At 33.0% G+C, this 15,019-nt stretch overlaps 1 protein-coding gene and 1 long non-coding RNA gene across 4 annotated transcripts; both read right to left on the bottom strand.

The window, feature by feature from the left end:
• Nucleotides 1-201: 201 nt before the first annotated feature.
• On the bottom strand, nt 202-7,635 carry LOC133688143 (serine/threonine-protein kinase ATG1c). Of its 3 annotated transcripts, XR_009841111.1 has the most exons (15): nt 7,116-7,635; nt 6,823-6,940; nt 6,673-6,731; nt 6,340-6,404; nt 5,611-5,704; nt 5,453-5,533; nt 5,179-5,287; nt 4,477-4,549; nt 4,018-4,391; nt 3,538-3,899; nt 2,734-3,016; nt 2,108-2,178; nt 1,135-1,375; nt 735-796; nt 202-571 (listed from the first exon to the last, which is right to left on the bottom strand). XR_009841111.1 is itself a non-coding variant. In XM_062107537.1 (14 exons), exons 1-13 carry the CDS (start codon nt 7,359-7,361, stop codon nt 1,136-1,138), a joined length of 2,175 nt encoding a protein of 724 aa, XP_061963521.1. In that variant the 5' UTR covers nt 7,362-7,635; the 3' UTR covers nt 583-796; nt 1,135. The 3 variants fall into 3 exon arrangements, 2 of the variants coding, with proteins under 2 accessions (XP_061963521.1, XP_061963520.1); XM_062107537.1 differs by lacking the exon at nt 202-571 and having other exon boundaries at nt 583-796; XM_062107536.1 differs by lacking the exons at nt 202-571; nt 735-796 and having other exon boundaries at nt 896-1,375; nt 7,116-7,633.
• A 3,963-nt stretch (nt 7,636-11,598) lies between these two features.
• Nucleotides 11,599-12,662, bottom strand: LOC133687884 (uncharacterized). Its single transcript, XR_009841057.1, has 2 exons — nt 12,407-12,662; nt 11,599-11,958 (listed from the first exon to the last, which is right to left on the bottom strand). It is a non-coding gene; the product is annotated as an uncharacterized LOC133687884 (long non-coding RNA).
• Nucleotides 12,663-15,019: the final 2,357 nt, after the last annotated feature.

The following is a 15,019-nucleotide window of genomic DNA, read 5'->3' as shown; positions in this document are numbered from 1 at the left end:
TTGCCGGTAAAATAATAAATACCATTTAAATATCGATAGTGAAGGAGAAACAAATTGAAGGCGGAGTTGGTATGCAATTGTTTTACTTGCTATCATTATGATTTCTTCCTGGGATAAATGTTAGTTTGTACAATAGAGAGGTGAAATCACCATAAGTATTGGATAATCAAACACTAAAACTTGAAGAGTCTCAAATGACCATTACGAGAAAAACATCCAAATTCATTCATCTTTCAAATTAAAACCATTCATCACACAGATTTGCCACGTTTAATCCAAACATTGAACAATAAATTCCAATGGGGCCGAGTTAAGAAAATGATATCATACATGGGCAAATGTTATCTCAACTATTGAAACCTTTTTCCTGGATCTAATTGATATGAGGATATATCCGTTAAAATTTTCTTTGGCCATACTAGCATAATTCCATAAAGGCATTTCAAAATATGTCCTAAACAGACAAAGCCTGCTACCCTGCCCAAGCGGTGTTTCATGGGGATGCTAAACAGAAAATCGCCACTCAAACGGTATGTAAGCAAAAGTTTAAACTTAAAATGTAGTATACAACCTGCGCACATAAACAAGAAAGATGCAAAATATATTTTTCATTGATCAAAATGGAAGCTTGATTAGCTTTTGCATTTGTAGATAGAAATACAAAAAAGCAGCGCTTGAGAAGCGAAGCTGAACTAAAAGAAAATAAAAATCACATCTTAGATCAAGAATCTCACCCAACACTATCCAAAATATCATAGATCCACCCACCTTCTCACAACTCCTGCAAATCACGAACCTGTTAAAAGAAAATCTCACCAAATCACATATAGTTTATAAGAATGACATGTCGGGCATATAGTTTATAAGTACATGAGCAAAGGATTAACACAAAAGATTGAAATAAAATTTCGTTTCTTTCTTGCTTCCATTTTCTTTTTTTCTTGGGTTGGCTAATCATTCTTTAAATATGAGACATAAGAAAGTTACAATATCAGCAAACTCCCATACCCGCCATTATACACAGGTTGACCTCTGACAATACCCCAATCCCAGTCACTCAAAGAATAACTGTACAAACAAATAATTTTACATGTTAAAACAGTACGAAACCATGAAACAGTGCACAAAACTTGCCCTATGGTGAGCATCGTTGATCCTCGCATTTGAGAAGTGCCATCCTTTGGGATCGTGAATGGTCTTGCCTGTTATTAAGGATATCTATGTAACTGCGGAGCCTATACCGATCCGAGTTCGTGAGAGAAAATGGAGGATTGAGAAAAAGAGATGGTGCTTCCACTAGAAGGAAAACTAACAAACATCCTGCTCTTGAATATAGCAAAGCTGCATTTTCCATATTCCCCATGAGCTCGTCAACCTGCGCCATAACATGAACAAACAATACTTCTTTAGCATTGTCCAGTTACATGAAAGTAACATTCTATGTCAATAGCTTTATTTTGACAGTTACACAGATGCTTCTTTGAGTGGGGAAAATGAGTTTAAACATGAAAGGTAATATCAGACAACCCCAAATGCACACAAGTTGAGACTCGAATCCAAAGAACATTCGTTAGTACTAAATGCTATACAGACTCTACCATCTTGTAACTCTTCTCTCCATTCACTGCACACTCAATTTCCCCACTCACAAGACACATAGCATGGTTATGAAAGGCTCTATTCTTTCTGAACTAGTATCCACAATTCAAGAAATTCCACGTTGCAGTTTTCAAGCCTATCTAAAGTACAGACATGTACTCCAGAATTTCTCTACACAGACCTACATTTTCTTCACATCAATATTAGAGTGTTTGTCAATTAGTGACAACTAGAAAGTGTGAAGAAAAAACTCGAAAGGAAGTGTGATGCCATTGGCACAACCTTCTTTTTTTTTTTTCCTATAATGAAATGTCCAAAATCCTTTAATTTTATATAAATTTACACGTTAATGCATTTGTGGAAGACATTTTTGACATTTCACTTCGAGATTCTGTGCCCATAGACTTGTGGGTGTGCCTGAGGCACCACCCAAAAAAGGAAAAAGATTTAAACCTGGAAGGAGCAAATCATTGTCCAAATGCAATCAAATTAGAATAAAAACACTCACCCCTCCATGTCTTCCCAGAGAAAGGGCAGATTGAAATATCATCTCCATTGCATCAGGCATCTCCGTACTTCCTGAAATCATTATGAGTAATTGAGAACTCTGTTCCTGTCGGTTTTTTGGATCATGAGAAAGAAATCTGAAGTGCTGTCATTTGGTACCGACAAGGTACCATTGCAAGACAAGCACAGTTACGAGTGCCATTTATTGACTCAACAGTAAATGCATGTAAACTCGTTGTATGTTACATAAGTATTTGATACTTCACCCTCTGCAACTAATATACAGGAACCAGGCTAGGACAATCAGGTGCCACTCACTTAGAGGGTGCTTGGCAATGTGGTAGCGGTTGCTTTTCAAATAACTTTTTGTGTCAAAATGCATGCCAATGATATTTTTTTATTTTTTAAAAATCATTTTTGACATCAGCACATCAAAACGATCCAAAACGTACAAACCATATTAAATTTTAGCAAAAAAAAAATTAAAATTTTTTTGGGAACGCGGTTTGCACCGCGTTCCCAAACATGTTCTTAACTTAGGGATCCCATATACTCATGCCAGGAAACAAAGGTACAAGGAAGACACTAGACAGGAAACTTTGTACGGACAAAATATTAAACCCATACCAGTTTCGATAGCCTTGGCAAGTTCCTCTGCCCGCTCAACTTCCTGTAAAAATTCCGCCTCAATCTGAGTGGACATATTCTCTGGCCCAACATCAGGACAATCTTCTGTATCAGGGTTCCCATGCTTCCTGCTGCTGCTTTTCCTCAGTCTTGAGCTCTCTTGGCTTGGACTTCCTTCGATAGCTGAGGCAGCCTGAGTATGGCAGATGTGCAGTACTTGCTTCCAAATCGCAAGAATAACAAGTTGGATCGAAAATGCTTCTAGTTGCCTACCTGCCTCAATCTAAAAAGGACAGTGGCAATATTTTAATTTGAGAACACCAGAAGTATTAAGTTAGATTAATGAAACTTGTAGAAGAAAAAAAAAATCATATCAATTTATTGCATGACAAGTCAAAACTGTGAAACATCACACAGCACGTGTGTCAACAACTGAAGTAGTCTTACATATCAACCAGCATACTAACTAATGTTAAGGCTGAAATAGAAAAAAGTGTAGCATCCTTTTCCATCACAAACCCATCAACTATGCCATTAACTTTCTAAAATAGCCCACACGTAAAGTTTCAAAAGAATAATAAAATGAGTAGTAGAAGTATTCTGCATATACAATTCTACTGTCTGCATGAGCTAATGAACCATGCATATACAACTCTATTGCCTTATCCAACAGAGGCAGCCTATCAAATAAACCATTTACAGTTCATTTCTCAGGTTAAACAGAAAGAATGGTTTTCAAATGTCCCCAGGGAGTTTTAAAGTGAACAGTAGAAAAACTAGTTCAACAGAGAGTAGTGACTTAACCTTTTCCACCACTAGTTCCATTATGGCAGATGCACAATGCTGCAATGACTTAATCCTAGTCATGCAGTGAGTTGATGGCTGCTCCAAAGCATCTCCCATATCCAAAGATCCTTCAGAAGTCCCAGGAGCAGAGGCCGGAATTTCCAAGCTTCCAAAGCGGCAAGGATTATTGTTGGCAGTGTCAATTATGGGCACCGGGATACTTAGCCTAGTGTTTGTGTAGGTAAATGCTTGAGAGGGACCCTCTGACTTGTATGGTGCATTGCCTGGTTTGTAAGTACTTGCTGTGGAAGATGACACATTCAAAGGGGGTCCAGAAACAAGAACATAATCTTGATCTATCAAATCCAGTGAATCCACAACTGTAGTACAATTGTGAAAGAAAGCAAGTTAAAGACAGACATCCCTTGATATGATATAATTTAGGACTTCTAAATACATTATTGAGAAGGAAACGGAACACTATGGAGTTCATGGTACCTCTTGATCGGATGTTCACTGATCTCTGGTCTATGGATTTTGGAGGTTCATTTATATTTTCATCTGATGCTTTATTGATGCCAGGCCTAAAACTAGCATTTTCTAAGTTCTGTCTGGCACTACTATATCTGGAAGTAAGATCCACATTATTAAAAACATTAGATGTTGCATCCCTCCCTCCAATTCTTGAATCAAGAGAAAATCCATATGTAGACTTCATTGGGGACATCCTCTTAGAAACAGAAGGGCTACCCTCAGGACAACTAGAATCATCATCCAGAAGGAAAGGCAGGCAATCCTCCTGAGAATTGTCATCAGCATTCCTTGCAGGACTGCTTCCAGTGAAAGGAAAGCCATCTACTGACCTTGAAGACCTGTGAGTGCATACCATATATCATTTAAGAATTTGGACGAAACACATATTAAGATCATGCAGAAGAAAACATTTTCTCATTGTACCTCAATAATTCGTCTTTTTTCCTTTGAGAAAGAAATGGGTGATTAAAGAACTCCTCAAAGGTTAGCCGTTCCACTGTATAATATGAAGAGAGAATTTTTATGAACAAGGGATAAGATGTTAAACAAATATTTGCAACACAGTTAATGGGGTGCCAATGGCTAATGCATCAATTTTTTTCTAACATGGTTGCTTGTGTGCGTTTGCATTTTTTATGGGTGAGGGGGAGAACAAATTTGTGTTACCAATCTGATTCAAGGGCAATGCTACAGAAGTTCTATATGAAACCATTCAATGTAGTCAAGACCAAAGAAGAGAATTATTACAGTAAATTTGGATTTTGCATGCAGTTGTTCATTAATTGGACTGAGGAAAATATTCTAGCAAATAATTCAAATTGAACCATATATGCTAACCCAAAGTTTCAAAAAGATAAAAAAATTGATAGGCCCATCTGTTAAACATCCATAAGCCTTTCAACTGTATGCAGATGAAGACATGCATCAAACAATCAATCATGCAATTATAAGAAATTTGATAGTACTTGGCATGATTGGAAAATGCAAAATTGGCATTCATACACAATATATCTATGATCACATGTGCCAATGTCTGTGTATACTTGGACTCCTTTTTTGCCCAACTTCATGATGATTCACTTTATAACCATATGAATTCAAATTTCAAGCAACAGCATGCTATACCTGGATTGCGACATAGCAATTTCCGGCATAAATCTTTGCAGCCAGCACTCAAATCCTTATTATCGAAAGGAAATTGCAATTCAGCTGATTTCACAATGTTCTGGAGCAACTGTGCACCACAAGATACAAAATATATATGTAAGGTAACAATAACCCACATGGAAATCACTAATTTAAGTAAGGTTTATTATCAAAGCCATGGAATCTAGAAGTTTACAATACCTATCAATCTAAAAAATCATTTGGTTTTGCACATAAACAAAGCTAATCAGACCTGTATTTGATTGTTTCCAGTGTATGGGGTTTTTCCTGTCACAAGCTGAAATAAAATGGCACCAACACTCCAGAGATCTGCCTGTGTATTGAGATCAAAGTTAACAGGAGATACTTCATAAACATATCATCAAGACTTCTCATAACAGTGAATGTCACCTTTGCATCATACTTCTGAAGTTGCATTATCTCTGGAGCCATGTAGAGGGGTGAGCCACACAAGGTTTCTGCAAGGCCTCGAGGTTGTAGAGATCTGACAACATAGAACTACAATCTTTGAAATTCAGAATAGATGTTGATGTAAATTGTTGGGGAAAAAAAAGGATATTGGGCAGTTTTTCTTAAAAGGAAAAAAAAAATTGATCGTTAATAGAGATCAAGATAGAACTGAAAATTCAGAGAAAATACAATTTAACATTTTTTTTTTTAAGAAAATAGCCAGCTTTAATCATTAATATCTTCAACATTCCATAAATAAAGTCAAGATAAATCAAGTGTATTATCACAAGTTTGTTTGTTAAGCACCTCTTGCATGGGCGCACAACTTGGCATCCATTACAATCAGTTCAAGCTAATATTTTCTAATGACAAACTTGGGTTATGCTATCTACATGAATTTCCTACATTGACCACTACCCTAGCTGAAGTGAACCTGATGCATGTGTGCATGTGTGAGTGTCGTGTCGAAGTTCTAGGTTAGACAGGAAGTTAACAAGAGTGGTTTTAATTAGCTAGGTCTGAGTTTGCAAGACACACAGGGGAAGGGAGGGATGCAGCAGAGGACAATAAACCAATTCTCTTTATAGAAAACAATCACATTAAAAGTTCATTTGGACCAAGTTAACAGTAATGAACGGAAATGGAAGGAAGATTATTATCATTAGGTACCTGGCAAATCCAAAGTCTGCAATTTTCAGAACCGCATTATTGTCACTCGTGGAGAGAAGGAGATTCTGTCACAAAAATTGGGGCATCACGTATAAAATCTATTTTAAAGGACAAGATTAGGAGACTTGAAACAAGACCCTCTAACATCAGTAAGCCACTACTCCTACATGTATGTGCCAGTATACTTCTCTTACAAATCTCCCAGTTTATTTATTGCCATAGAGCTACAACCTCATGAACACACACTCAGCTAAACTGTACTACTGCCTTGCATAAAAGTTCTGATTTTGCCTAACATTATTATAGCAAAACAAAACAAAGAATTAACCAAACCTGCGGCTTAAGATCCCGATGAATCAAATTATTGTCCCGGAGAATTTGCAAACCAGCACCTGTTAAACACAATACTATCAGACATGGCAAGCCACCGCAAATGCAATGAAGTTAGAGAGAGAGAGAGAGTGCATAAAATATACTTGATACCTAATTGTTGCATGAAGTGCTTAGCAATTGCTTCTGGAACTTTCCCATGGCGTTGGATATACATAGACAGATCACCACCCTCGCAATACTCCAATACTATAAGTATTCTCCCCGGAACCTAATTAATTATATTTCATATTAACAACACCTCAATAATTTACACTAAAAAAGAATGACACTCTTTTAGCAGCACAATCAAACCTCAAAACTCGAAGCAGAGAAATTTAAATTTAAAGTAACTACAAAGGCTAAAATAAGATTAAAACAAAAGCAAAAAAAAGGCAAAGGCGAACCTTAATAATATCGTGCAAGCGAATGATATTTGGATGATTGATCCTCTTCAAAATAAAAATCTCAGACATGAGACTTTCTTGTAATTTCTTATTAAGTCGATTCGTAACGATCTCTTTTATCGCTACTTCGGTTCCAAGGACTCGGTGTCTAGCGTGCCAAACCACCGAGAAAGAGCCCGACCCGATTTGTCTACCCACCAAGTAGTCTCCAACAACCCTGCCGCTCCTCCCTGAAGCCTGAGCCATAATACCTTCTTTTTTTTAAGAACCCTATAGCTAGGATCCAAACCTGATTTTGGCTCCAGGAAATCAAGTTCGAGCTTCGCTTGCTTGCTGCAGAGTGTTTTATTTTAGTAAATAATAATACTAATAATAACAATAACAATGAAAGCATGTTTAATGATTTGAAAGGATCCGTCGAGTTACATTGGGGTTAAGGCACTTTTTGGCATTACTTTACAACAGATTTAAAAAAGAAAATTAATTTATATTTTTAAATCAATATAATATCAAAAATAAATAAATTTAATCTCTACGTGACCAAAATAAACTACGAGAGAGAAACGGATGCTTTAATGAAAGGTTTTTGTTACTATTTTCATTTTTGAAAATTTGACTATAAACTTTTTTATTCTTTTGGTGTCAAACGAAGAATTTTCGGCGGCGAAAGTAAGTGATAGGGCCGTGATTAACCGAGCCGGGTTGAGTGGGCTCAGTTTGTGTTGATAATAGTGAACCTTAAGTATGAAATTTAAACTCGGTCGTTTTAGTTTAGGCTAATTTCAAATTCGGCTCCTTTAATTTTTTCAGTTTAACAGTAATAACATAGTTTTAGATCCGGCCCGGTTCAAGGTTCAAATTTCGGGTTTTGACCGGGTTATCTGGATTAATTTTTTTACAAATCAAAACGATATCATTTTAGTAAAAAAAAACACAAGTCAACGTCATACCGGGTTTTTTCTTCTTCTATTTTTTCTTTAAACCATCCCGGTTCCAGCTCCGAGTCAGCCAGATTCCCAGTTAGGCCAGGTTTCAAAACTAAAAATAGAAGTATTATTAGATAAATTTAAACATCAATAGAAACCATCTTAAAGACAAAATCCTCCTTTTGTTAATAGAATGGACTCCGAAATCACAATGTTTAAACCTTCACCAGGTCAATTCTTTAGGCTTCATTATTTAAAAGGGTATTTATGGATGTGATAATGATTGTTTTTAAAATATTTATGGGTATGACAACGTTTTTTTTTAATATTTTTTATTTAAAAATATATTAAAACAATATTTTATTATTATTTAAAAATTATTTTTAACATCCGAGAACTATCTAAAAATATAAAAAATTAAATTTTCATAAAATATTATTTTGAATACAACACGAGCCTATTGCTAAGTTTAAGTTTCAATCATTTATTATATTATATAAACAATCATTAGAATAGAAAAACAAGATATAATGAAATACATGAAAAGTAAATGTGAAACTTGGTTCCCTCCCTCGTTCCAAGACGTGTTTCAATTATTAAATAAATAATTGTTAAGTAATGCCAGCTAAGAAACCATTTAAATTTAAATTTATTTTATTTTAGTTGTTTCAATGATCTCAATGAGCAACATGGAAAAGCAACAAAGGTTTTTATTTGTTTCAGAAATAATTTTAAAAAATATTATTTTAATATATTTTCAAATAAAAATAATTATTTCTATATTTCCGAAGAAAGCTTTAGTCTCTGCACTCTAATTCCAGGAACCATGGATACTTTATATTCGATTGTCCTCTGTTCCTAACAAATGCACAATGCTGGCCCAACCATATGATGGCTCCAATTCGCGAACCCCGGACCAGCCCTTTAGGAGTAAGAGAAATCCAATCCATCAATGCACACAGCCCGCACTCCACGTCGCCGTGCCTTCTCCTGCACGTATAACATTACAGGGACTAAATCAAATCAAGAAAGAAAGTAAAGGGACTCGACAAGAAAATTAAAAAGAGTGGTGGATGGATAGATTAATCGTTTTTCTGAATCCAGGCACAGCAGATAAAGGCTCCGTGCAGCCTTTAAAGTAAAAATACCGATCCCCGTGCCTTCTCCTGCTGTCCTGGGTCTTGACCAGTCTGAAAGTACATTAAAAAAATATATTATAAATGACTGCAAGTGCATTCAGTGAATAAAAACAAAATTCAATTTATACCTGTCAATTTGTCTCCTTGGAGATTATAAGCGTATCACGAGACAAGAAGCATGGATCCAAGCAAGAAAATAAACAGTGGAGATTCTTCTTTATGCATATCTAGAATAGTTGTTTCCGCATTAGAGCCTCGGTGAAGAGATATTTTTGAAAAAAATTAATTTTTTTTAAAATGTTATCTGGTCAAAGTTGCAGCAGCAGAGCGGCGAGCTAAGGGAACAGATGGTCAAAGTTTGCCCGAGAGAATCTCCGGAATCCTTCCATAGACAGAAGAGAGACTCACACTCCCACCGCACGAAGGAAGAGGACAAGGTAGAGACAGTAAAACCCATTTTCTTGCCCACTAATCAAGGCGACATGTTCATCAATATTCTCTCTCCCTGCATCATCATTTTCTGTTAATTCTTTATGATTAGTGATTGATCATTCCATAAAGTAGTCTCCTGGTCTGCCAGCGCACGTATTCAACGGCCGCTTGTTTGCTACTGAAATAGAAACAAAATATTTTTTTACTTTTAAAAAATATTTTTTATATTAACATGTTAAAATAATTAAAAAATAAAAAAATTAATTTAAATTAATAATAATAATAATAATAATAATAAGTTTTTTAAAAAGATATTTTTAAAACAACAAAAATATATAAAATTTTAAAAGTCAGTATGCTTATGAATCTGTATTTAAATATTGGTTAATAAAACGTGTCCATCATATAAATTTAATTAATTATTTTTTTCATAATCTCTCAAAACATATCATAATTTTCATCTTTATCCTCTTCTTCATATTTAAATCATTAGTTTTACAGCAATTAATTTTCACAGTTGAATTTGAAAAATTCAAAATGAAAAACACATGAAAATAGAGAAATATAATAGATAGTAAATAGAGAATCTTGGCCGGACTGAATCCAACAGCAAAACCGACCAATACTACCATCAAATGAAAACTTTTACTACAAGAAAACTCGTAAATACATAAACTATGCAATTTCATCTTAAATCTTAAGTACGAGTTTTACAACAGTTACAGAGAAAGAATTGAAGGCTTCTTTTTTTTCCGTTAGTATTGAGTGCTTTTAAAGCACAACTATTTTTAACTACCTTTGGTATAATAACAGTGTTTGTTTAATACTATATAGTTCTTCCGCACTGCTCCCGGGTTATGTGATTTTTTTTACCCGGGTTAGATTAAATCAATTAATTTTTACTTTAAAAAAATTAAATTGATCCAAATCACGAGTTGTTTGTATCCTAAAGCAATCCACTATGAGGTTTTATAACTAGAATTATATATTGTATTATTATTAACTTCAACAATTAATATAAACTAAAGTTAAAAGAAAAATAGTGTCTAATTATTTTTTCTAATATCCATCTAAATGAATGTTAATTCTAACTTTAATGTATTACATACATGAAAACTAAACATTCGATTTATCAAAATATCCAAGCTAGATGACCTGATAAAGGATTGACAAATTAAGATTTTAGAATAATAATTTCTCTGTATCCAAAATTTAACTTGTTTTTTATTGGGTTATCATAGTTTCATGATCTAGAACATAACTTTTTTTATTGTTGAGAAAAAGTATTGTTTAAGGTTTTAAAAATATTTTTTAAATAAAAATAAGTTGAAAATTAGATTTTTTAGTCTAAATTTTATACCCTGGTTTCTCAATAACAAAAAGTGACCAGAAATCGGTGCAGAAAACAACCTATCATTTCTTTTTTTTTAATATAGCAAAAAAAAAAACAACCAGGTCCAAGCATCCCGGGCTTTTTGATCTTTGTAAAGCTTGTGCTTTTTTTTTAACTTCTAGTAAATTTTTATTTAAATTTTAATTAATATCGAGTTTTTTTTTTTGTTTTTCACTCTGTATTAATTTTTTATCTGAATTTTAATTAATACTCTCTCATCTTTTTTAAATTGTTCTGTTCACTTTTTAAAAATGATAGCTAATATTTTTAAGTTCATAATATTTAAAGAGATTATTGCAATTTATATTTAAATTATTTATATAAATAAATTATATTCACCTGATATATTTATTAAAATAAAGATTATTTGTTTTTAACGACCAAAATCAACCCATGAGATAAAACAAATAGAAAGGTATAAAATAAAAGGAACAATCGGGGTTGAGTACTTGTGTGGAATAAGAAGATTAGCATTCTGTTTTATTATTTAATTAGTATCAACAATTTTCTTTATTTGTAAATTAACATGTATTTTAATTTATTTTATTCAGTTTAAACAGCACCGTTTTCTTGCTTCTCAATTAAAACAATCATGAGATCAAAAGATGCATAATATAATAATATTGACATTGTTTTCCTTGTACATCAGAACACCCTTACAGGAACAGTGCTCGTGTAGAAAAAGGATCTGTCAGAGAGAGAGAGAGAGGGAGGCGTTAACATTACTTTTCACCTGACGTGCTGCTTTTTTTGACTGTCTTCTTTTCTAGTCACTGTGTGTTACTGGTGGTGTCTTCGCCTTGAAGCATGATGACATGCTGGATCAATGGGAAAGCAACGAAAGGATCCTTAAAACACAATCGTTCTTGCTTTTTATCAAGAAAGAATGAAAAGCTCTTGCTTTCCACGCCATGTGCTGGGATGATCCCTCGTCCATGCTCGTCGTCATCCAACTAAATCATGTAACAAGGATTTTAAGTAAGATTAGTGGAGAACAATCGCAACGGATAAGATACTGTAATCAATAATCCAAGAGAAAAAAAGAAGAAGAGGAGGAGATATCATGGTTGATAATTAATTACACATCCTCCCTCCCTGTATTATCATTTAAGATTTTAATATTTAAATAAATGAAAAAATACTTCGTGAAAGATCTTCAAATTAATCCAGAGAGAGAGAGAGAGAGAGAGAGAGAGCTCAATCATTGTATCCTTGGAAAAAGAAAAATGAGCAATCCTTGAAGTGGCAGGGCGGTGCCACCGCCTTGTTCTCTCTTTTCCCTCTGGTTTTTGCTCTCACGTGTGTACGTGGCGGTGATAAGATCGATTGAAATTGTTGAGTGTAAGAGAGAGATTTCTAGCTAGATTCCATCACTCTCCATGTGCCTGCCTTTCTACGTACCATCACTACACGACAGTCGCCAACAGCTCTGAACAAATCGATTAAGCAAACCAAACCATCACTCGCCTGCGTGGAGCCAGCTGTCTGCTTGTGACAAATCACAAATGCATGAGATGGAGGATCTCCAAATATAAAATGGAATCACAAACGATAAATGCATAAAGCAAGACAAACAACGCGAAGTAATCTTCAACCGACGAATAACGATGCCCATATTGTAATTTATTTTTTTCGATTATGAAGGTATATTCGTGAATCCAATATTCAAATGTGCAACAATACTAAATAATAATATTTTTTATTTTTAAAAAAATATTTTAATATCTATTTATTAAAATATAATCAGCCACGTTCCCAAATATATTCATAAAAAAAGTAAATAAACTACTTCCATGCTTTAGATGAGAGGATGTAGATTTGGTTTGTTTTTTCTTTTAAAGAGTTATTTTAAAAAAAATTGAAATTTTTATTTTTTTTATTTTAAATTAATTTTTATATGTTATCGTTTGTTTTAAAATGTTATATCAAAAACAAATTTTAAAAACTAAAAAAAAAAAAACATACTTATAAAACAACCGCCGTAAGAAACCAAACACCCACTGCCACCTGGACTCCACCCACTTGTCATTCGGCAATTACCACCTTCACTCACGGCTTCAATTATCATACCAAGGGGAACGCAAAAGATTTTGGTACCTCTGCTTAACGAATTTTCATGGAAAGAAAGTTGCATCACGATGGCGATTGGGCAAACAACTTTTCTTTTTTTTACCGTGTTACAAAAAAAAAAAACTCAGAAATTCATGGGTCCACCAGGTACCACGGTCTGCCATGGTTGGATTAGCCATTGGACCCGCCAATTACGTGGATATGTACGCCAGTGATATCATGACCCACAGTTCTGTGAAGGGAAAAATCTATTGGAAATCGATGTCGCTGATTGTTTTATGAAAGTTGGTTTTTTAAAAATTTATCCATTATTTATTTTTAATTTCATTCATTATAATTTGTTTTTATATTAATTTTATTTATTTTATTAAAATATTTCTTATTTTATTTTTAATTAATTTTTTTATGCTATAAGATTTGATTCTCAATAATTTAATTGCTATTTTTTTATTTAAACTAATTTATGAAATTATATTTTTTTTAATTTTATCATCTTTTAATTTTTACCTGTTAGATTTAATCCTTGTTCTTTTTAATAGTTATTTGTTTTATTTGAAATAATTTATAAAATTAAATTTTTTTAATTTTATTCTATTTCAACTTTTTTATCTATCAGATTTAATCCGTGTTTTTTTAATAAATTAGAAGAAAAAAATACTAACAAGTTTGTTTCAGCTTATTTTCTAAGGCATGGTCACATATTGAAAATTATTTTTCAACTTATTTTTTATAACATTGATAAATATAAAAAAATATTTTTCAATAATTCACTTTTCTATAAAACTTGCTTTTCAAAAAAAACTAATTTCAGCAAATAAATTGAAATTAATGTGAATGCTTCCTTTTTTATTCACCACTTTTATGTGAAATAAACCATTGGCTTATTGGATTGGATTCTAGCCTGAACCAATAAATTAAAAAAAATATTTTTTATTGAATTAATATTTTTTAAAGTATTTTTTAAAATTAAATGTCGATGGACTCGGTCAATATTTAATCTGCTATTTAAATCTTGAATTGGATTGATTCTTAGATTGGATCTCATAATTATGCTATTCATATTTTATAATGATAGTTTATTAATGGCGCCGCAAGAAAAACTGCATGGTTAATTAGATATATGTCGCCATTACAAATTTTGAACCAGAACCACTAAACTGTAACGTGACTACAAAATCGGACCACACTAGTGATATTAAGTTTAATTTATAATGTTATAATTAAAACTATAGGTTAATTTTACTCAATTTTACCATGAGAAATAAATTTTACTTTAAATAAAATATTAAAAAAATTGTGTGTTAATGTACATAATGCTGACTACGTGAAAGCATATATATTATTATAAATATAAAAAATAACTAATTTTAGTTGAGGATGCACTGTAACTCCCGTTATGAACTATTATGGATGGCTATAAGTTAGGGTTGATTATTTTTTGTTTAGTTTAATTTTTATAAAAAAATAACTTAACTGAATTTAAAAAAAAAACCGAAACTAGTTTAAACCAACTGGTTTCAATTTGGTTTGGTTTTTTAGGATAAAAATCGTTTCCAGCTGGTTTGACTTGGTTTTTTGGATTTGGCTCGGGTTTTTTCTGGTTTGGCTTGGTTTTTTTCTGTTTTTTCAGTTTGGGTTCGGTTCGATTTTTTTAATTTCAAACTTATAAAACCGAAATCTAATCGAACCAGTTAGTTTTTTAAAATTTGAATTGATTTTTTTTTACATTTTAATTTTTTTAATTTTTTTAATTTAATCAATTTTTCAGGTTTTTTTCTCACCCATGCTATAATCCTATAATTGCTTTTTTCATTTTCCAGTTCCTGCACAAAATCAAGTGAAATAGAGGAAAAGAAAAGGATGTACCGGAGCCACGTCACGTCTTCACAACATGTGTCGTTGTAGGATAGGAGGGCTAACGACACAATCATGGTGACATCAAAG

Source organism: Populus nigra, chromosome 3 (genome assembly GCF_951802175.1).
Source record: "Populus nigra chromosome 3, ddPopNigr1.1, whole genome shotgun sequence".
Taxonomy (NCBI): Eukaryota; Viridiplantae; Streptophyta; class Magnoliopsida; order Malpighiales; family Salicaceae; genus Populus; species Populus nigra.
The sequence above is the reverse complement of the archived record's forward strand: the minus strand, read 5'-3'. Positions and strand labels throughout refer to the sequence as shown.

Coding starts and splice junctions, on each gene's coding strand:
- LOC133688143 (XM_062107537.1), bottom strand. CDS start 7,361: ATGGCTCAGGCTTCAGGGAGGAGCGGCAGGGTTGTTGGAGACTACTTG. Junction 5,534..5,610: donor TTCAGAAGTATGATGCAAAG/GTGACATTCACT, acceptor CTCAATACACAG/GCAGATCTCTGGAGTGTTGG. Junction 1,376..2,107: donor CTCTGGGAAGACATGGAGGG/GTGAGTGTTTTT, acceptor GTTATGGCGCAG/GTTGACGAGCTCATGGGGAA.